Source organism: Hyperolius riggenbachi, chromosome 2 (genome assembly GCF_040937935.1).
Source record: "Hyperolius riggenbachi isolate aHypRig1 chromosome 2, aHypRig1.pri, whole genome shotgun sequence".
Classification (NCBI taxonomy): Eukaryota; Metazoa; Chordata; class Amphibia; order Anura; family Hyperoliidae; genus Hyperolius; species Hyperolius riggenbachi.
Window position 1 is genome coordinate 417899030 of NC_090647.1, and position 23361 is coordinate 417922390.

The 23361-nt window shown below is 42.9% G+C and overlaps 1 protein-coding gene across 5 annotated transcripts in view; it reads right to left on the minus strand.

Moving 5' to 3' along the window:
* Positions 1 to 1128: 1128 nt before the first annotated feature.
* Positions 1129 to 23361, minus strand: part of SYTL5 (synaptotagmin like 5) — a 331232-nt gene continuing 308999 nt past the window's right edge. For all 5 annotated transcript variants that reach the window (XM_068269884.1, XM_068269887.1, XM_068269886.1 and 2 more), the window contains 2 exons: positions 7369 to 7577; positions 1129 to 3459 (listed from right to left, as the gene is read on the minus strand). In XM_068269884.1, the coding sequence (XP_068125985.1) occupies positions 3302 to 3459; positions 7369 to 7577 (367 nt within the window). In that variant the 3' untranslated portion in view covers positions 1129 to 3301. The remainder of the gene's footprint in view (positions 3460 to 7368; positions 7578 to 23361) is intronic.

Here is a 23361-nt window from a genome sequence, read left to right on the forward strand (position 1 = left end):
GGGAGCTTTAAAATGATATCCATCTTTCCATAGTTACATTGTATTACACAGGGAGACTTTTTCTCAAAGTCAGCAGCTCCATTCAGCAGCACTAAAAGGCGTAGGGCGGCAGTTTATATATAATTGGAAAGAGGAGAAAGAGAGCTTTAAAATGATATGCATCTTTCCATAGTTTATGCACTGCTCTGAGTCCCTTTAATTACAAGCTATGCAGAATTATTACATATATTACATTATAATATATCACAGAAATTAAGTAAAGGATGCAAGTCCCTGTTTGAAGCATATTAAACTGCGTATCATAGTTTTGTTTTTTGTTTTTATTCACATTTGCAATAAAGCCACGTCAACAACGTGCAGTAGCACACTGCATGGCAACACGTTAGCACATGTATTGTTTTGCAGGAAAATGCATTTTTATAAACTTAAAATACATGTTACAAACCTTGGCAATGAATATGGGCATATGATAGAAAATAAACCTGTCAGAGGTTAGTTACCTGCAGTGAAAACTGAATGTAAAAGACAAAAACAGGTCCAGAGAGATGCATGCAGCTGAAATAATGTGACTTCTTCTGTAAAAGATAACGTTGGCCTTCGGCTTTTCACCTCCCAAGCCTCACTGTTGGTCGTTAGCTCTGATTGCTTTATGCTCCCAATGTATATCACATGATCAGGAGCTGGGTATGCAGCATAGAGCAAGTTGTGTGCGGAAGAAGAGACACAGTGCTGGGACTGGTAAGTTAGGTGCAATTAAAGGACAACTATCAAAGGTAGCTAAAATTCTAAATGCCACATATATTTCCAGCAATTACTAGCAAATAGCAATACAAAGGCTTTTTTTCATCTTTTCATTTGAAGAAAAAAAAAAACGAGTTCTTACTGCGGGCATTATTATGGAGGGCTGTGTCCAGCACATCCAGCATACAGAAACAGCCCTCACTAGCAATAATACTGTGAGTAAAATGAATTCAGAATGATAGAAAGCAGAAATATACCTTCAAAGTGTGTAAACAATCACCAGCTTCAGCTGTGTGCCTGCCCCTGTCTCTCTCTCTCTCTCTCTCTTTCAGCAGTGTAAACAGTTTACAGCCAGGGAGAAGTGTAGCCTAGCTACATAGTATAGTTCTGCCCCCCCCCCCCCCCCGATGCAGATACAAATTCTTACAGCTTATAAACAAAGCATTTTTTTCCCACAGGCTGTGCTGAGAGACTTCTGAAAAGCATTGTAGCGTTACTGGCTGAAATCTCTATAGGTATGTGGGGTTTACAGAAAAAACTGTTTCTTTGATAGTTGTTCTTTAGAGGAACCATCAGAGAAAACAAACAAAATGAGCTCTACTTACCCGGGGCTTCTTCCAAGCCCCTGGCAGCCGCTATACCCCTCGCCGCAGCTCCAGGGTCCAGGAATCCACTCCATCGCGCAGAACGTTCCAGACCACATAAGCGTGATTCACAGCGGCACTCGCGCATTCGATGCCGACCTGGCAAGGTCAGCATCCGCAGCTGAGTGGATCCCGGGACCCCGGAGCTGCGGCGGGGGACATAGCGGCTGTCAGGGGCTGAAGGAAGCCTCGGGTTAGTAAAGATCATTTTGTTTGTTTTGCCTGATGTTTCCTTGAGTGGCCATTATGTATGGTGGGGGAGGGAGGTTCTTTAATTGCAGTAAGTAGGACTTTTTTCGTACCCTTTATCACAGTGCATACATGTAAACAGAAATGTAAATATAAAATCCTGTGTTGCATATTCTGAGTGGTATGAACCACTTGGCACGATTCCAATTGTAAACAAGCATCTGATTTCCATTAGCTGCACTGTCTGGATCTGGCTGATGAAGACCGGGTTTTCTACCCAGAGTTACAGTACCTCAGATTGCTAAAAAGAGATTTTGCTGTAGGCACAATCCCATCTAACAACACCTGATAGGGTCCTGACACTCTTACAATGAATGCCCACGGCAAGAAAAATAAGATTAACCATTTTGCAATTTAATTTTTAATAAAAATTAACCTTTCATCTCAATTTACAGCTTAATTTTTTTTTTTATGTTCAGTAGGTTTAATAAGTTCAAATCTCATTTATTTTCCTCCATGGTATTTTTCGTCTCTTGTTGTTATAATGTTCACTTCAAAAATACCTGGGAATTTGCTATGTGTGGAAACATTGGATTCACATTGAAAGGAATGCCAGACACGCCCCATTCCTGTTTCACAGCCCTGGGCTGATCATTTGCAGACACATTTACCACTTCCTGTACATCAAAATTAAAATCCTCAAAATATTGAAATCTGTATAACTGATCTAAAGTTAATTTTATATATTTATAAAAAAAATATTGAAATATTTTCTGTATAAAATCTGCATATGAGTGTGCCTTGCTTCTGTGCTTTTGATTACATTAGTGCTAGATGCTAGTGGGTACTTGTGCACCTAAAAAATTATCTTGACATTGGCAGTGACAAAATATGGCAGATAACCTACGTTAAAATATACAGTTTTTGTATCTCTATCTGATTGTTAAGAGAGGAATTAGTGTTTCTGTAACAGTAAAAAGTGCATGCAAGGTTTTAATTTATTTTAGGTAAAATCTAGAAACTAGCAGAGCGGAAACTGTTTCTTTCTCCACAGATTTTTGAAAGAATACATTTTTTTTAATCTTAAGCCAAATGTGTGCATAATTTGTACCAAGTCTAAAGATGGTATTGTTATGGTTTTTCCACTTCTTTAAAAGAAAATGTCTTTATTCTCTTTACATACCACATAGTTAACAGGGTATAGCAGGTAATGACCAATGGGAGGTAGAGGCATTTTTGTGACAGTAAATTACGTCATAGCAGCATGCTTGTGCAGTGATTTAATGTTTATGGACTTCCTATAGGATTTCTATGTATGATTCCGGGAGCCAATATAACAAATACAAATGTAGAGTCCATGGTATTTGGCTGTTTTGTGCTGTTTCCCTGAAAGATTTATCTAATAACTTATATTCTTTTAATTAACGTATAAATGAAACAGTGGATGTGGTCACTGGCTTTCTGCATATGCAGAGGGCTATTATCAGACAAGGATTGGCGAACCTAGTTCTGTGCAAACCAGAGTTTTTACAAAATGTAACTTGCTACACTGTCAGTCTTATATACAAATGAACAGTAGCAACCCTTTTATTACAGTACAGTACTAAAAGCCATGGGGAGTGTAATCTGTTCATCAGAAATCACACAAATGCCGGCCAACAGCCAAGAGAATCCAGCTGAGAAAAACAGATTACACAGTCTGTTTGCATTCCGTTCCCTAGAAGAATTTAGGATTTTTGAGTTGCCTTCTTGTGTTTCGCCATCGTGGATCTTAACATTAGGGTTCCTTCCACCAATGTTCCAGGGCTGTCCATCATTTTTTGCCACAAATATTGTTCTTCACCTTGAGCATCCATCCAATCAGCATCATTGCCATAACTTGTACCTGTATAAATTAAATCGCAGGCATTAGAACTTGGTAAGTGTTAATGTTATCTTGTAAATAGTTACAGTCTAGTTAACCATTGAGAGTGGGAGGAACAGAGAGGTATAACAGGTAATTCTAAAGATTTAAGCATGCCATCTGCTGGCATGAGGTATAGTGTTTGGAACATCCCAAAATTTAACAGGATTTGAGGTATAGTGAGTTATCAAAAAATGAGAGAAAACGCTTTGTCAGCATATATGTCACAATTTTGTCCCATCATCAAAAACCACCATTAGATGGCACAGTTTCAATGTTTTAAAATTAGCATACAAAATGTGTTTAAAAACATATGACCTGACGACTGCTTCACTACTATTTCTTCAGTAGTCATTACACTCTGCCTCAATCGTTAAGGTATGTATCTCCCATCTCATAATGGGTTGGTTTATATTTCACTCTAAAAGCTAGATCCATGGCTTTACACACCACCCACTGACCGGCTAGATGTCCAAACATCTAATCTACCATTGGCTGAGCCACCACATGACCAGATTTCCTGGTTTCCCAGCGACAGAAAGCATTGAGCTATTACTTGTGATTCACACATGAATGGGCAGCAGCCAATCTGAGTATAACGGTGCGAGCATTAGACAATGGACTGTGTGCTAAACTGTTTGCATTGTATTGCTCTGGCAACGTATGATTTTTCATGATGTGCACCGCACCAGGTGCAATGTGAATTTACCCTTTGACTGTCTATGCACAACATATAGTAAATATTTGGCAGCAAAAGGGTTAAACTACTACACAACATTTTGAATAAATGCAAGGAAATGAAGGCTCAATATTTATCATAATTTATTTTTAAACTACAAAATGTCATCAAGATTTACTGCAGCTTTAATTAATATAAGCTCATTCATTAGTTCATTTAATAAAACAAGCATAATGAAGATCAGAAAACATTTTGCAAAACTGCAATAATGAATACTAAAAGAGCCATTGAAATACAAAACAATGCAGTCATTTATTTTTGTTAGATGAAGCATATCATGGGCCAATTACCATTATCTCTATCTTTACAGATGAGTGATTACATGTCTGCAACTCAGCTGCAATCAAATTAAGTGTCCATGAAATTAAAAGAGAGTTCAGCAAAGGCTCAAGTTCTCTGCTGGGTTTAATGCTCTTTAGTGGATTGCATTGCCAAATAAAACCTATAGAAACATGATAACTGAGGTGAGAATCTTACCATAATGAATATAAAATCTAAAAGCTACATACAGATGCAAGATCTTTATTATCCGAGACAATCATACAGGAGTACTGGTACAGACCACGGTGTCTGGTCCACCATGCTGAATAACTAATCAGCTGACTCAGGTGACCTGTCACACTACAGGAGTAAAGGGTAATTTCAGGGGTACTTGAAGGGGGCACTAAAGAGGGAAACCAAGGAGGACACATAAGAGAGCAACAGAGGATGATACTTAACCACCTCCCGACCACCTAATGCAGGATGGTGGTGGGAGAGTGACTCTCTCAGGTCTCAGCAATGCCATATGGCTTCATTAAATATAGCTCCTGTCAGTAAACAAAGCGGGCACCAATGATCAGCCTGCCAGCCCATGATTGGAGCTGGCAGGCTGTTTTTTTAATTACTGATGAAAATGTATCAATATAGCGCTGACATCTTATATAGCGCTGCACAGAGTATTGCCTTGTCACTTAGCTATCCCTCGGAGGGGCTCACAATCTAATCCCTGCCATAGCCATATATCTATGTATGCAGCATGCAATGTATGCATCTTAATCTAGCGATAATTCAGGGGGAAGCCAATTAACTTATCTGTATTTTGTTGTTTTTTTTAATTTAGGTCTTTTTTTTTTTTTTTTTATAAAAAAATAAAATAAAGATCACAGCAGCAATCAAATAGCACCAAAAGAAAGCTCTATTTCTGAGAAGAAAAGGGGTAAGATTAAGTTGGGTGCTAAGTTGTATGACCAAGGAATAAACCGTTAAAGTTGTGAAGTGCTAAAAAATGGCCTGTCACCCGGGGGGTATAAACCTCTGGTCCTCAAGTGGTTAAGAGGGTAATAGTGGAAGACATTTTAGAGGGCCTTAGGTATAAACCAAGAAGGACACGTCAGGAGGCAACTGAGGATGACAAGAGTACATTAAAGGAGGAAACAGAAGTAGGCACCAAAGAGGGCAGGAGGGCAACAGAGGTCAACACTACTGGAGCATACGGCAACAGAAGAAGGCAATGCATGCGAGAAACTGTTGCTTTATTGTTGGGATAATGCATACCATATCAGACAATGGGTCTGCCAAGAGTAGAAGGGGGGGGGATCTAAAGTCCACCCTGGGACCTTTTGGCTTGTAGCTAGGCCATTGATTAACAGGGGTAGTTTATCTTAAAATTAAAAGACAGATGGATAGGCCAGATGGATAGGCTGGTTGATGAAATAAGTTTCAAGGAAAGGTTTTTTTCTGTATTAGAGGAGGGAATGGAATAGGAAATTCCAGAGAACTGTAGAAAGAGGGTTCTTAATGGTATATATGTGGGTTTCCTCCAATGGCCTTAAGTTCAATGACTGTAGTCTTGTTCGTGCACATGACTGTAGGGTTTGTGAAAAAAGCTCTCACATACAGAAAGCTAATGTCTATTCATTGCAACTTATAGTACTGAATAAGATACAAATGTACATTGACATGCAATATGGAAATGGTGGCTAGTACAAATACAAGTATACAGCTGACTAGTTAACACAGATGAAAGTTAACCACTTAACGACCGCCTAACGCCGATAGGCGTCGGCGGGTCGTTAGTGGTATAGCATGGAAACCTTTCCATGCTAGTTTACGGAGACTGCCTCCGTGAACAGTGTGCGAGCCACCGATCGCAGCTTGCACGCATAATGTAAACATCCGGGGAAGAAATCCCCGCTGATTACATCACACGGCGCTGCTGCGCAGCAGCGCCGTGATGTAGATCGGCGATCCCCGGCCTCTGATTGGCCGGGGATCGCCGGCATCTGATAGGCAGAAGCCTATCCTATCCGGGGCAGGACGGAACTCCGTCCTGCGCCGCTCACAGGGTAAGGAAGAGGGAGGGAAAGCCGGGGAGGGCGTAAAGCGCTGCGCGGGGGGGGGGGGCTTTGGAGAGCCCCCCTCGGAAAGTGCGGGTAGCCGGCGGCGATCAGACCCCCCCCAGCAGGACATCCCCCTAGTGCGGAAAAAAGGGGGGAAGTCTGATCGCCCTGGCACATACGTGATCGGTGCTGCGGGCTGTAGAGCCCACGCAGCACCGATCACTGCAATATCCCCTGGTCCTTAAGTGGTTAACTGATCAGCAGCTAGTAGCTTTGATTTGCTAACCACTACTTCCATTTCTTGAACAAACATATTCATTCGGCAATTTCTTTACTTAACATTGATGGCCGTAACTGCTTACTGGACTGCTTTGGTGTGAATTTACACAGTATTACAATACACTTTAGCACCTTTACCTGCTTTCACTAATGGGTCTTGTCTTAGCACCAGAACATCCCAAAATTTGACTGGATTTGAAAATAAGCCATGCCCACTTCACTTCTGGGCATATTGCCTCCCACCCATAGCATGTTTTCTCCTATCCGGATCACAGCCTTCCCACTTTGGCAGTGGGCTCTCACTTTCTCTTCTGTATCATAGACTGATCTCTGTAGCAAAGTATTAGTGTCATGTAATCTGCAGTTGTATTTTCCTCTGAGTTAGTTGACCTGCTTGGTCTCACTACAGTGGCACTGGTGACACTGAGCAGTGTTGCTCAGGTGGTATATCTGCATATTATGAAACCTTAAAACTTGTTAAGATTACAGCAAACCAGCAACGGGTTTTACTTATTACTCGGCTGCCAAAAAGAACAACAACTGTGTACTTACCACTGCCACAATTTAAGCAGACCCCACCAAGGAAAACATTGCTGGACAAAGATTCTTTATCCCACACTGTGAGCTCCAGGCCAATGTTCTGCAGGTCGTTAGGCTGTAGGGTAGTGAAGGAAAAGGTGTGGTTCCATTGAGGGTTCACAGACTTTTTAATGATGGGAGTTTTGTGCTTGGTTGATTTGTTGTTATCCGGCAATACATATCTGGAGAGTAACAAAAACATTTTGAAAAAAATCTTGCTGCTCAAAAACAACCCAGTAAAATGCCCAACATATAAGAGACACACAATATATATGCTAGTTTGTCACACAAGTGCATCCTTGTAGTGCAGTTATCTGTGCATCACTATATTTTATTCAAATTCCAAACCACATTACAGCATAGTACATAGTCTTATCATGTGCAAAGTCTATAATACAATACACAATGTGACTTTAGTACAACAAATGACACTCCTTTTTGTTGAATATAAAGCAATCCTCCTCTGGTTAGCTATGTCTGTGGCAGGGATGTTTGCAGACATAATTGTAAATCCTTATCTTGCTTTGATTTAAGTATACTAACATGTTAGACAAAGGCAAGACAAAGAAACACTTATATATATATGTTATTGCTGTGATTTGCAAACAATAAATGCTAAAAGGGAATGTTAGCATGATATATTTAGGAATAAGAATGGTCAGTGAGATGCAAATAAATCCAAATTGCTGAAGGAATATGCTAATTACGTAAAGGTATCCCACCAAGGTAAAATTCAATTGGTCCATTTTCAAGTTGCATCAATTTACATACAACATTTGCAGACCGATCCTAATGAAGGAGCGTATTAGTAGTGAAAAAGCCATCCCTTTAGGGATGTAAAAAGTAGACATTGGTTAATCAAGGACAATGTCTGGGAATGGTAAAAAAGAAATAGATCATTGACACAGGAAGTTTACATTTTCTGAACAGCAAAAGAATCATTCTGAACACAAAACCGTATGTTGTTGCATATGGTGGCAAAAAAACCCAAACAATAAAAATAAATGGAACGTCTAGATTATGCTAGTAATTCATAACTACCTGACAATTAGAACATAAAAGTAATTTACATGTTTCATGTTAAATGTTTGCCCATTATACCAGGGCTGTGGAGTTGGTACAAAAATCCACCGACTCAGACTCTGACTCCTTGTAACGATTGGTGTCAGCAAATACAGATTTTTGATTATGTGGTGATCTGCAGTATCACCAATAATACAGATACTATAGCTGATTATATAGTGATCTGCAGAATCACCAATAATGCAAGTATAGTAAACAGACACGTGATAGCTTTAATGCACAGTGGTGTATTGGTGCAACAGTAGTACTGATAGGTTTAGCTATACCTCACCAGAGGAGCTGGTGGGTACTAACAGTACAGAGCCCCTCACCAGAGTCAAGGGCCCTCTGGTGAGAGTAGAGTGGTCAGACTAATCGAGTTGGCAACAGGCAGACAGATACAGTACAAAATCGGAAGGCAGAGACAAGAAGGTTAAACAGGCAGAGGTCGGCAGCAATATCAGATGGGCAGAAGTACAGAATCACAGAGAGGAAGAGTAATCAGAACGAGCCAGAGTCATACACAGATAAATAACAGTCTTTTAATGCTAAATGATTAAGCTATCAAAAGGTCTGAGCGCTAACACGAAGTATTCGCAACAGCAGACAAGTTGCGAGTGATTCAGCAAGGCTTAAGAAGCAGAGGAGACCCCTCAGGCACGCCCACTCCCATCAGCCAATGAGGAGCGGCGAGCGTCTCCTCTGACGTCAGCCGACCGGCCGGTCAGCTGATGCACCTCCTCCCCGCATAAAGGTCCTGTCTGTGCGCGCGCGCGACAATGCAACCCTATGTGCGGCTGACAGACCAGTCCTCGGCGTGCTAGATGCCCGAGGCATGGTTAGATCGCTAGGCAGGGAGATCGAGGCAGCTGCGGTGGTAGCGCTGTTCACCGCAGCTGCCTCTTCCATGTTTGTTACACTCCTCAGTTTAGGATTCCACCGACTCCGACTCCTCGACTCCGACTCCTCTAATTCGCATATTACAATCTTGTTGATTGAAAGTATATAACATGAAATTCGTCTCTTACTTTGTACAGCGCCACGGAATATGTTGGCGCTTTATAAATCAATAATAATAATAATAACTGCCAACGCTTAGGAATTTTAAAAGACAACTGAAGTGAGAAGGATATGGAGACTGCCATATTGATTCCCTTTAGTCATAGACTAAAACTAGTCCTTGGTAAGAGTACTTGTAAAAGGTACAGACTGGAACAAAGAACATCTATCAGGCCCTAGGCAATGTGACTGTGGGTACATGTAAGAATGATGTGCAGGTACTCTGCAGGGGAATGAGGAGATTCTTCCTCTATTACACATCTGAACATCTATCAGGCCCTAGGCAATGTGACTGTGAGTACATATAAGAGTGATGTGCAGGTACTCTGCAGGGGAATGAGGGGATTCTTCCTCTATTACACATTCTTCATGCACAATCTGAACCAGGTTTATGAGTGATAGACAACACCTCTGTGTTCAATGTGCACAACATTATCAGTGGATTCCCTGCAGCTCTGTGGCGAGTGCATATGTAGAGTATAGTACTACTGTGTAACAAAGTAAACCTGAGACAGATGAAATTAAAGTTTTATACATACCTGGGGCTTCCTCCAGTCCCCTTCATGCTAATCAGTCCCTCGCTGTCCTCCTCCGCCGCCTCTTCTGCTATGAGTCCAGGTACTTGAGCCAGTCTGACGTAGTGCTCATGCACACACTCCGTCGCCGGGAGCGTACTAGACCTGCGCAGCACTGTTGCGCAGGTGCAGAACGCTCCTGGCTGTGGAAGGGGCATGCGGCCGGACTGCGCTGACTGGCTGAATTACCAGGACTCATAGCAGAAGATCCAGGTGGTGGAGGAGGACAGCGAGGGGCTGATTAGCCTGCAGGGGGCTGGAGGAAGCCCCAGGTATGTATAAAACTTTTCTTTCATCCTTCTCAGGTACCATTTACTTCGTAGTCACCAAACCAAATTTTAACAACATATCAAATTATTTGATTTCATAAGCAAAGTACATTTGCATAAATCAGAATCAACACAGAATTATTTCCATCTCATTAACCATCTCTATTAATGACACAGCTACACAGCAGGCTTTATACTTACAGCATAGATGTTATTTAGTATATATGTTACGGCCAAAACTAGAAATCGGCCAATTCTAGAATTGGCCGGCCGTTTCTAGAACTGGCCGATTTTACGTCGGCCAAAATCCAAAATGCTGGGAATTTCTGACATTGGCCGGCCAGTTCTAGAAACGACCAAAGTCAGTCGGCCAAAGTCTAAAACGCACAAATCCCAAAAACATCCCGGGTCCTGTCCAGCACCATGAATGGCACTCGGAACTTCCTCTCTGCTCTGAAAGATACAGCATACTAATCTTTTTTTTAAAGAAAAGCATTTCTTAGTTACAGCTGATATAAATCTGCAGTGTGTCTACATCCTGCTTTCTTGGGAGAAGACATTGTTAACATCCTGTGCTTTTAAATTACCTGCTCTGCTGTGGCAGTCAAGTGACACGGGGAGAGATCAAATTTACAGTGGTGATTAGTCACAGATAAGGGGGAATGCATGGCTGTGGGTGCTTTGCTGGGGGGCTGTGCATGGCTGTGGGTGCTTTGCTGGGGGGCTGTGCATGGCTGGGGGGTCTTTGCTGGAGGGGCTGTGCATGCTCCGCTGGGGGGCTGTGTATGGCTGTGGGTGCTTTGCTGGGGGGCTGTGCATGGCTGTGGGTGCTTTGCTGGGGGGCTGTGCATGGCTGGGGGGGCTTTGCTGGAGGGGCTGTGCATGCTCTGCTGGGGGGCTGTGTATGGCTGTGGGTGCTCCGCTAGGGGGCTGTGCATGGCTGTGGGTGCTCTGCGCATGGCTGGGGGGCTGTGCATGCCTGTGGGTGCTTTGCTGCGGGGCTGTGCATGGCTGTGGGTGCTCTGCGCATGGCTGGGGGGTCTTTGCTGGGGGGCTGTGCATGCCTGTGGGTGCTTTGCTGGGGGGCTGTGCATGGCTGGGGGGTCTTTGCTGGAGGTGCTGTGCATGCTCTGCTGGGGGGCTGTGTATGGCTGTGGGTGCTCTGCTAGGGGGCTGTGCATGGCTGTGGGTGCTCTGTGCATGGCTGGGGGGACATTGCTGGGGGGCTGTGCATGCCTGTGGGTGCTTTGCTGGGGGGCTGTGCATGGCTGGGGGTGCTTTGCTGGGGGGGCTGTGCAGCTGTGCATGGCTGGGGGGGGGGTCTTTGCTGGGCTAGTCGTGGCTGGAAATGCTTTGCATGGTCGGGGGAAGGGGGCCGGCTTTGCATAGCTGGGGGTGCTTTGCTGGGCTGGGGGAGCTTTGCTGGAGGCGCTATTCAGACCTCCTTCAGGGCTTCATATGCAGAAGTGTTCAATGACGTCACTTCTGCATTGAAGTGTTCGGGTCCTGCGGGTCTCGCGTGAGCTGGCAGCTGCTGTGCCTCTCTCTGCCTCCCTGGTACAGTCGCCCTGATCAGAGGTCTGAGTACTTAGCGGCAGCAGGGGATGAGGTGAGCGGGGCTTCCTGGCGGCGGTGAGCGGGACTTCGGGACTTGGCCGGCCACGTGAAGTCACAACGCGTTCTGGCTGGCCAAAGTCCGAAACTGAAGCTCGTTACTCACATTGGCCGCATGAGCCGGCCACTTCGGGTTCTGGCCGGTCAGTATGCGAAGTGGCCGGCTCATGCAAGTTGTCAGATAGAAAAGCGGATGCAAACTGGAGCCAGCACAGGTACAAATGCATTCATCAGCATGATTTAATGTGCCCTGTGCTGAACACACACTTTACAACAAAAGTGTGTGTGTGTGTGTGTGTGTGTGTGTTCGTGTGTGTGTGTGTGTGTGTCAAAAAGAGTTGGCTTATGTCCAGTCCTATACAGTGTGATATATATATATATATATCTAAATCCTATAAAAATCCGCGCTCACAGGCCACAAATAGAACCTCAACAGTTTACCACAGTATTCCAATAAAAGTTCAGTTCTTTCTCTCTGGTAGACTGTGGTGCATCCACGCTGTTATCAGTATCACTCTAGGCCACACGTCATATGCAAAGAAAGAGAAGAGAGACACAAATAGTGTAAAACTGCGATTGCTTTAAATCCGCCACCTCCCACGTGTGGTAATCGCCGTCACCTCACTCCAAACAACCACCTGGTGCCAGGGACACCCCCCTCTGTGCCCGCACTCACCCCTGAATCCTCCCAAATATCCGGAGGCAGGAATGACAGCTTAGGGGGTCAGATATTAAACTCCACAGATGATAACCAATTTCTCCAGACGGGAACTCTAAAAACTAAAAAGCGCCACAATAGTGTAAAACCTTCATTTAATATAAAGAGTAAAAGATATTGCACTCACAAGCGGTGGAAAATCACAAGCATATAGATACAGATGTAGTTCCCGGGCAACCGCTCTGTAAGATGCCGTCCTGGATTCACCTCTCACGCTCGCGTCCTTCCTACTACTTCCTCCTTCCTTGTTTGCCAGTCACGAGTGCCGTAGCTCCGCCCTATGCATTTCGTCATCTAGTGACTCATCAGGGGCTGACGGCACTCAATAGACCGGCGGCTAAAAGTGTCATTAGCTCCTCCCCCTCCGCAGCGCCTTGAGTATTATTTATTAAAAATCGTAAGAAAAATTAAAAGAACTTAAAACCAACGGCATTCCTTCAGAGCCGTTACCCTTACAAATACACGCCTAAACTAATACATGTCAGCATTCCTGATCTCAAGCATTTTATAGTATCTACCCATACAGGTTCCTGAAATATCCCCAATCTACGTCAAAAACGATCAGTACCCCTCCGTTCTCCATTATATTATTGCAACCCACGTATAGATAAACAGTAAAAATAAAATTAAAAATAAATAGAAGTAAAATAGAAATAAAAATAAACAGACAACGAAAGAAACGATCTATCCTATACATATTCAATGCTCATACTGTACTGATAAAACAGTTCAGATATAAATCCACGTTTAGCCCTTTGGGGGCCAACGTATCTAGTTCATATATCCATCGCGTCTCTTTCTTAGATATTTCACGAACCTTATTGCACCCCCTCCAGGCCGGTACTAGTTTATCCACACCACAGAAGAACATATGTGTAGAATCACACTGGTGCACTTTCTTAAAGTGTAGCGACACACTATGCAACTCAAATCCTTTTCGGATATTCGTAATATGCTCACCAATCCTGTCCTTCAGTGGCCTGGTGGTGCGGCCCACATACTGTAGGCCACAAGTACACCAGATCACATAAACGACATAAGAGGTAGAGCACGTAATAAAATTCCTTAATTTAAACGGACAGCCACTCACATTGGAGATTATTTCCTTTAACTTTACCCCTTTCGCTTCTCTACAACATTTACATCCCCTGCATGGGAAAAATCCCTCTGATTGCCACCCAATAAATCGTGACTGGGTAGGTGGTGACACACAACTCGGAGCTAGTTGGTTCTTCAGATTAGGGGCTCTTCTATATGTAAATGATGGTTTAGAAGGTAATACCCCCTTAAGGATATGATCTCCCTGTAAAATCCCCCAATGTTTTCTGAATATAAATTCCACCTGTCTATGTTGTGAAGAAAAATTAGAGAAAAAGGAAAAACGATCCAATTCGTTTATACTCACCTCTTTCTGTGAGTGTATCAAGTTCCTCCGATCCATATTCGCAACTTCCTGTTGTATCTCTCCTAACCAATCTTGACTATACCCCTTCTCAATAAATCTATCCTTCAAGATATCAGACTGTAGGAAATAGTCCCCCATAGTTGAACAGTTCCTCCGGACACGGGTGAACTGTCCCTTAGGGACCCCCCTTAGCCAACTTGGGTGGTGACAACTTGTTGTCTCTATATAACCATTCCTATCTGTTGGCTTGAAATGGCATCTTGTATTAAAACCTGTTCCCATTCGGGTAATCTCTAGATCCAGGAAGTGTATACTCACCTTACTATGTTCAAAAGTTAGTTGAATGTTAGATCTCAGGTTATTTACATCAGACATAAATTGCATGAATCCCTCCTCATCTCCTTTCCAGAAGATGAGGAGGTCATCTATATACCTTTTCCATAAAACAATCTGGTTGCCCCCTAGTTCTATCGCCTCCTCCTCCCACAGGGCCATATAAAGATTTGCCAGGGAAGGGGCAAACGATGCCCCCATGGCACATCCATATACTTGTCTGTAAAAATCCCCTTTATGCCAGAAAAAATTCTTTCTAAGGGCAAAATCTAAAAGTTCAGTGATGAAGTTAATCCGGGCAGTAGGGATTTCTACTTCCCGTGCCAGAAGGTCCCTAACTGCCTCTATCCCTCCTTCGTGTGGGATATTAGTATACAATGAACCAACATCTGCAGTGGCCAGTAAGATATCACCTTCTAAGCAAAGAGAATCCAAAATTTGCAATACGTGCTTGGTGTCTTTCAAAACCCTCGGCAGACCCTGCACTATCGGCTGTAGGTGACTATCTATATATTAACCTAATCTGTGGGTCAGTGAGCCCACTCCACTCAAAATTGGTCGGCCAGGGGGATTGACAGGGTCCTTATGGACTTTGGGCAATTGATAGATGACGGGCACTCTCGGAGCGGAGGGAACCAGAAAATCACACTCCCTCTTCTCCAAAAGCCCCGCCATCATGCCCTCGTCCAGCAGGAGTGCCAATTCCCTTTTATATTGCACTGTTGGATTACCCGGAAGCTTCTCATACGTAGATACGTCATAGACTAATTTGTCCAATTCTTGGAAATACTGCTCTTTCCTCAAGATCACCACCCACCCCCCTTATCCGCAGATCTTACCACCAGATCCTTTCCTTGTAACAAACCTTCTACCGTTTCATGGGTATTATTAAACGAACCTGATCTCATTTTTTTCACATCATCCAGAACCCTATCCTTAAAAATCTCCACTGTGTTCCGATTGGACATGTCAGGAGGGTTAAAAGTAGAAGCATTTTTAAACTTAGTAATTGCTCCACCCCTGTTAGCTCTACTGGTCGGGCCCTCCTTTTGTGAAAAATATTTCTTTAAATTAAGTTGTCTAGTATATTTATGTACATCAATAAAGACATCAAATTTATTCAGATTCTTCTTAGGGGCATATTTGAGGCCATGGTCCAGTAGTTTCAATTCTTTTTTAACCAATTCCACCCCACTTAGATTAAAAATACCCACCCCTACCACTGCTTTCTTCGCTTGTTCCCTCCTCCCAGCTCTACACCCCCTTCCACCCCTCTTTTTCTTGGACTTGGGTATTGATCTTCCCCGTATTCCCCTTCTCTCCAATCCTCCCTCCAATATCTCGGGCGCGGGGCCAAAAAAGCCGGTTGTTCATAGTCTCCGTCTCTCAGGGGTTGGAATCTATTATACGTTGGAATCGATTGGTTATACTGGAATTGATCATTCCTTCTGTTACCATTCCATTGTGCGTGTCCCCTATTTCCACCTCTATTGTTATTTCCACCCCTTTTAAACTCACCTGAACCAAAAGACCTAGGTCCATTGTCCAGAGGGGCCTGGGGAACCACTGGGGGAGGGGCAGGTGGGGGTGGGGCCCTCTGTGTTATTGCCTGACCTTCAGTTACCACATTGGTTTGATTACCCTGAATTCTCTCTTTCTTTTCCTTAATCCGTTTCTCCACAATTGGCTGCCATTTATAAGCTATTTTTCGTTTATGGGCATCAAAATCCCTCGCAAATTTTCTCTGTTTATCGACAATAATATTTTTCTCACTAATAGCTAATTGTTCCTGTATTTTCTTACTCCTTGCTATATAGTGTTCTGTATTCTTATGTGGCTCCAACTTAGTTTTCATTAAGTCTATCTCACCCCCTAATCTCTCTAATCTAGCTGTTTTTCTTTTGATTAATATTTCCATCAATCCTAACCCACTCTTTGTGAAGAAGGATTCCCATTCCTCATTATTTTCTTCAGTATCCTCACCGTCATCAGGAGTAAGATCCCATCTGAGCTTTTTTGGTACAATACCCTCTTTATGATATTTCTTTAATGCTGCAATATCCCACCAGGTTTGTTGCTGCTCTCTCCCTAATATGGTATGCAGTGTTCTAAAATCGCTTTCTACATCAACTGACCCCGGTGCTGTTTCTTTAAAGATTTCATCTAAGTTAATAGCTCTTCTCCTTGTACTATCAAACAAATCCATAGCTGCAAAATTAATACACAAAATAACACAAATATATCCACAAACTTGCGCTTAGGATCAACGCTATACTTTTGCAGACGTGGTTCGCGTATTCCAATCGTTTGTGCAACAATAAGTAAATAAATCCTATAAAAATCCGCGCTCACAGGCCACAAATAGAACCTCAACAGTTTACCACAGTATTCCAATAAAAGTTCAGTTCTTTCTCTCTGGTAGACTGTGGTGCATCCACGCTGTTATCAGTATCACTCTAGGCCACACGTCATATGCAAAGAAAGAGAAGAGAGACACAAATAGTGTAAAACTGCGATTGCTTTAAATCCGCCACCTCCCACGTGTGGTAATCACCGTCACCTCACTCCAAACAACCACCTGGTGCTTAATTTAAAGAAATATTTTTTACAAAAGGAGGGCCCGACCAGTAGAGCTAACAGGGGTGGAGCAATTACTAAGTTTAAAAATGCTTCTACTTTTAACCCTCCTGACATGTCCAATCGGAACACAGTGGAGATTTTTAAGGATAGGGTTCTGGATGATGTGAAAAAAATGAGATCAGGTTCGTTTAATAATACCCATGAAACGGTAGAAGGTTTGTTACAAGGAAAGGATCTGGTGGTAAGATCTGCGGATAAGGGGGGTGGGTGGTGATCTTGAGGAAAGAGCAGTATTTCCAAGAATTGGACAAATTAGTCTATGACGTATCTACGTATGAGAAGCTTCCGGGTAATCCAACAGTGCAATATAAAAGGGAATTGGCACTCCTGCTGGACGAAGGCATGACGGCGGGGCTTTTGGAGAAGAGGGAGTGTGATTTTCTGGTTCCCTCCGCTCCGAGAGTGCCCGTCATCTATCAATTGCCCAAAGTCCATAAGGACCCTGTCAATCCCCCTGGCCGACCAATTTTGAGTGGAGTGGGCTCACTGACCCACAGATTAGGTCAATATATAGATAGTCACCTACAGCCGATAGTGCAGGGTCTGCCGAGGGTTTTGAAAGACACCAAGCACGTATTGCAAATTTTGGATTCTCTTTGCTTAGAAGGTGATATCTTACTGGCCACTGCAGATGTTGGTTCATTGTATACTAATATCCCACACGAAGGAGGGATAGAGGCAGTTAGGGACCTTCTGGCACGGGAAGTAGAAATCCCTACTGCCCGGATTAACTTCATCACTGAACTTTTAGATTTTGCCCTTAGAAAGAATTTTTTCTGGCATAAAGGGGATTTTTACAGACAAGTATATGGATGTGCCATGGGGGCATCGTTTGCCCCTTCCCTGGCAAATCTTTATATGGCCCTGTGGGAGGAGGAGGCGATAGAACTAGGGGGCAACCAGATTGTTTTATGGAAAAGGTATATAGATGACCTCCTCATCTTCTGGAAAGGAGATGAGGAGGGATTCATGCAATTTATGTCTGATGTAAATAACCTGAGATCTAACATTCAACTAACTTTTGAACATAGTAAGGTGAGTATACACTTCCTGGATCTAGAGATTACCCGAATGGGAACAGGTTTTAATACAAGATGCCATTTCAAGCCAACAGATAGGAATGGTTATATAGAGACAACGAGTTGTCACCACCCAAGTTGGCTAAGGGGGGTCCCTAAGGGACAGTTCACCAGTGTCCGGAGGAACTGTTCAACTATGGGGGACTATTTACTACAGTCTGATATCTTGAAGGATAGATTTATTGAGAAGGGGTATAGTCAAGATTGGTTAGGAGAGATACAACAGGAAGTTGCGAATATGGATCGGAGGAACTTGATACACTCACAGAAAGAGGTGAGTATAAACGAATTGGATCGTTTTTCCTTTTTCTCTAATTTTTCTTCACAACATAGACAGGTGGAATCTATATTCAGAAAACATTGGGGGATTTTACAGGGAGATCATATCCTTAAGGGGATATTACCTTCTAAACCATCATTTACATATAGAAGAGCCCCTAATCTGAAGAACCAACTAGCTCCGAGTTGTGTGTCACCACCTACCCAGTCACGATTTATTGGGTGGCAATCAGAGGGATTTTTCCCATGCAGGGGATGTAAATGTTGTAGAGAAGCGAAAGGGGTAAAGTTAAAGGAAATAATCTCCAATGTGAGTGGCTGTCCGTTTAAATTAAGGAATTTTATTACGTGCTCTACCTCTTATGTCATTTATGTGATCTGGTGTACTTGTGGCCTACAGTATGTGGGCCGCACCACCAGGCCACTGAAGGACAGGATTGGTGAGCATATTACGAATATCCGAAAAGGATTTGAGTTGCATAGTGTGTCGCTACACTTTAAGAAAGTGCACCAGTGTGATCCTACACATATGTTCTTCTGTGGTGTGGATAAACTAGTACCGGCCTGGAGGGGGTGCAATAAGGTTCGTGAAATATCTAAGAAAGAGACGCGATGGATATATGAACTAGATACGTTGGCCCCCAAAGGGCTAAACATGGATTTAGATCTGAACTGTTTTATCAGTACAGTATGGGCATTGAATATGTATAGGATAGATCGTTTCTTTCGTTGTCTGTTTATTTTTATTTCTATTTTACTTCTATTTATTTTTAATTTTATTTTTACTGTTTATCTATACGTGGGTTGCAATAATATAATGGAGAACGGAGGGGTACTGATCGTTTTTGACGTAGATTGGGGATATTTCAGGAACCTGTATGGGTAGATACTATAAAATGCTTGAGATCAGGAATGTTGACATGTATTAGTTTAGGCGTGTATTTGTAAGGGTAACGGCTCTGAAGGAATGCCGTTGGTTTTAAATTCTTTTAATTTTTCTTACGATTTTTAATAAATAATACTCAAGGCGCTGCGGAGGGGGAGGAGCTAATGACACTTTTAGCCGCCGGTCTATTGAGTGCCGTCAGCCCCTGATGAGTCACTAGATGACGAAATGCATAGGGCGGAGCTACGGCACTCGTGACTGGCAAACAAGGAAGGAGGAAGTAGTAGGAAGGACGCGAGCGTGAGAGGTGAATCCAGGACGGCATCTTACAGAGCGGTTGCCCGGGAACTACATCTGTATCTATATGCTTGTGATTTTCCACCGCTTGTGAGTGCAATATCTTTTAGCGCCACAATAGTGTAAAACCTTCATTTAATATAAAGATATTAAATGAAGGTTTTACACTATTGTGGCGCTTTTTAGTTTTTAGAGTTCCCGTCTGGAGAAATTGGTTATCATCTGTGAAGTTTAATATCTGACCCCCTAAGCTGTCATTCCTGCCTCCGGATATTTGGGAGGATTCAGGGGTGAGTGCGGGCACAGAGGGGGGTGTCCCTGGCACCAGGTGGTTGTTTGGAGTGAGGTGACGGCGATTACCACACGTGGGAGGTGGCGGATTTAAAGCAATCGCAGTTTTACACTATTTGTGTCTCTCTTCTCTTTCTTTGCATATGACGTGTGGCCTAGAGTGATACTGATAACAGCGTGGATGCACCACAGTGTACCAGAGAGAAAGAACTGAACTTTTATTGGAATACTGTGGTAAACTGTTGAGGTTCTATTTGTGGCCTGTGAGCGCGGATTTTTATAGGATTTATTTACTTATTGTTGCACAAACGATTGGAATACGCGAACCACGTCTGCAAAAGTATAGTGTTGATCCTAAGCGCAAGTTTGTGGATATATTTATATATATATATATATATATATATATATATATATATATATATATATATATATATATATGTATATATATATATATATATATATATGTATATATATATATATATATATATATATATATATATATATATATACATACATACACACAGTGCTGCCCATAATTATTAATTTACTTTTATTCAACCAGCAAGTAATTTTATGACGGGAAATGACATAGGTGTCTCCCAAAAGACAACAAGACGATGTACAAGAGGCATTATTGTGTAAAAAAAGTTCAGTTTTTATTTACATTTGAGCAAAAGTGTCCAGTCCAAAATTATTCATACCCTTCACAAACTGTCACAGTTTGTGGGAAAATCCAAAGTTCTATACCATTCCAAATAGTCCAAGCTGTTCTAAAGTATCCGACTTACCCTGATTAATTGGGAACAGCTGTTTTAACCAACTTAACAGGTGAAAAACAGCAGCTCTCTGCAGATGGTTTGTGGCCAGTAATGGCTAAGACAAAGAAGCTCCACGAGGACCTGCGGCTGCACATTGTGAATGCTCAAAAGTCAGGAAAGGGCTGCAAGGCCATTTCTAAATGTTTTCAAGTTCCAGTGGCTACAGTGCCAAGTATTATTAAAAAATACAAGATGTTCCACACTGTGGGAAATCTCAGAAGATGTAGTCGGAAGCCAAAAGTGACACCTGTGTTGGCCACAAGAATAGTGAGAGAGGTGAAGAAGAATCAAAGGATCACCACGAAGGCCATCCTGGTGAATCTGGGCTCTGTTGGTGGCAATGTCTCAAGGCAGACAATCCAACAGACACTGCACACTGCTGGGTTCCACGGATGCAGACCAAGGAGGACGCCACTTCTCCACTCCAGCTTGGGCACTCAAAAGCTTGCTTGGCCTTTGCAAATGCTCATCTGTACAAAGAAGAAGACTTCTGGTGTTCTGTATTATGGTCAGATAATGTAATGTAATAATGTTTCCTTCATTTGGCGTAAAAAAGGAGAAGCCTTCAACCCAAAGAACACCATTGCCACTGTCAAACATGGTGGTGGGAACCTAATCACAGTAAATGGCACCATGAAAAAAGAGCAATATGTGAGGATTCTCAACAACAACATCAGTCAGTCTGCAGAGAAACTTGGCCCAGTGCACAATTCAGCATGACAATGACCCAAAACACACAGCAAATGTGGTTAAGAAATGGTTAGCAGACAACAACATTAACGTTTTGGAGTAGCCCAGCCAGAGTCCTGACTTGAATCCATATGAGAATCTGTGGAGGGAGCTAAAGATCAGGGTGATGGTAAGAAGACCCTCCAACCTGAAAGATTTGGAGCTCATTGCTAAAAATGAATGGGCAAAAATACCTGTGGAGACATGCAAAAGGTGCCTGCAATTATAGGAGCGCTTGATTGCTGTAATAGCCAATAAAGGCTTTTCTATTGATTATTGAGAAGGGTATGAATAATTTTGGACTGGACACTTTTTGCTCAAATGTAAATAGACGCTGAGAAATGTTTTTTTTCCACAATATTGCCTCTTGTACATCGTCTTATTATCTTTTGGGAGACACCTATGTAATTTCCCGTTAAAAAAAATACTTGCTGGTTGAATAAAAACAACTTTAATTAAAAATATGCCAGGGGAATGAATAATTATGGGAAGCACTGTGTGTATATATGAAATGATTGTTAATTATTTTATTCAGTTGTTCTGGTCCTTCAGGTGAAAAGAACAGTTAATATTCTTTAATACATGTGACTTTTATTGGGTATCAATTTCATACTTGCAGGTGCTGCTTCAAGACCAGCGGGCCTGTTCAGGGAGAACCTTTATTTTTTTCAAAAACTTTATTTTGAATTTACACATATGTTTACAAATGCAAAACCAAGAAACATGAATGTGCAAAAGTACAAATGGCACATGTAGTGATAATAATAATGAAAAAAAAAAGTTGACCACATTCATATTTTCAGAGGTATAATTTCAGATTTAAACTCTTTTATATAAAATAACAGAAAGAACTTTAACCACTTGCCGACCGCACGCTTATACCGTGCGTCGGCAAAGTGGCAGCTGCAGGACCAGCGACGCAGTACTGCGTCGCCAGCTGCAGGCTGATTAATCAGGAAGCAGCCGCTCGCGCGAGCGGCTGCTTCCTGTCAAATCATGGCGGGGGGCTCCGTGAATAGCCTGCGGGCCGCCGATGGTGGCTCGCAGGCTAAATGTAAACACAAGCGGAAATAATCCGCTTTGATTACATTTGTACGGCGCTGCTGCGCAGCAGCGCCGTAAGGCAGATCGGCGATCCCCGGCCAATCAGCGGCCGGGGATCGCCGCCATGTGACAGGGGACGTCCTGTCACTGGCTGCACAGGACGGATAGCGTCCTGTGCAGCCCGGATCACCGGGTAGGGGACAGGTAGGAGAGGGAGGGGGGAATTTCGCAGCGGAGGGGGGCTTTGAGGTGCCCCCCCGCCAGCCACACGCAGGCAGCAGAGATCAGACCCCCCCTGCACATCATCCCCATAGGGGGGAAAAAAGGGGGGCAATCTGATCTCTCTGCCTGCACCCTGATCTGTGCTGGGGGCTGTAGAGCCCACCCAGCACAGATCACTAATAACCATGCTGGTCCTTAAGGGGGGGTAAAGGGTGGGTCATAAAGTGGTTAAAAGAACTTTGAGACACGAGGGTTTAGCTAACAATTGCTTTGTCTTTGGGCTGAAACAAGTATCAACCAGCGACAAGGGTCAGCAAGCTAGCCAAGAATGGGATGGTGAAGTTGAGCTATCCTTCTGTTTCTAATAGATGTCTGAATTCGGGTGAGTATCTATGGATGACCCAGATCCTCCAAATCTTGGAAAAATTTTCAGATCTGTTCTGAAGAGAGTAGACCGTATTCTCTAGGTCGTATATGAGATCGAACTCTTTAACCATTTCAGAGAGTGTAGGAACTCTACTGGTTCTCAGGCTCTTAGAATCAAAGACTTAGCATCATTTAGAATGTGCCTTAAAACAGACCCTTTGTAGGATTTCATCCTCCAGTTATTGAAGTTAAGGAGGTAGAACGGTGCAGAGAATGGAAT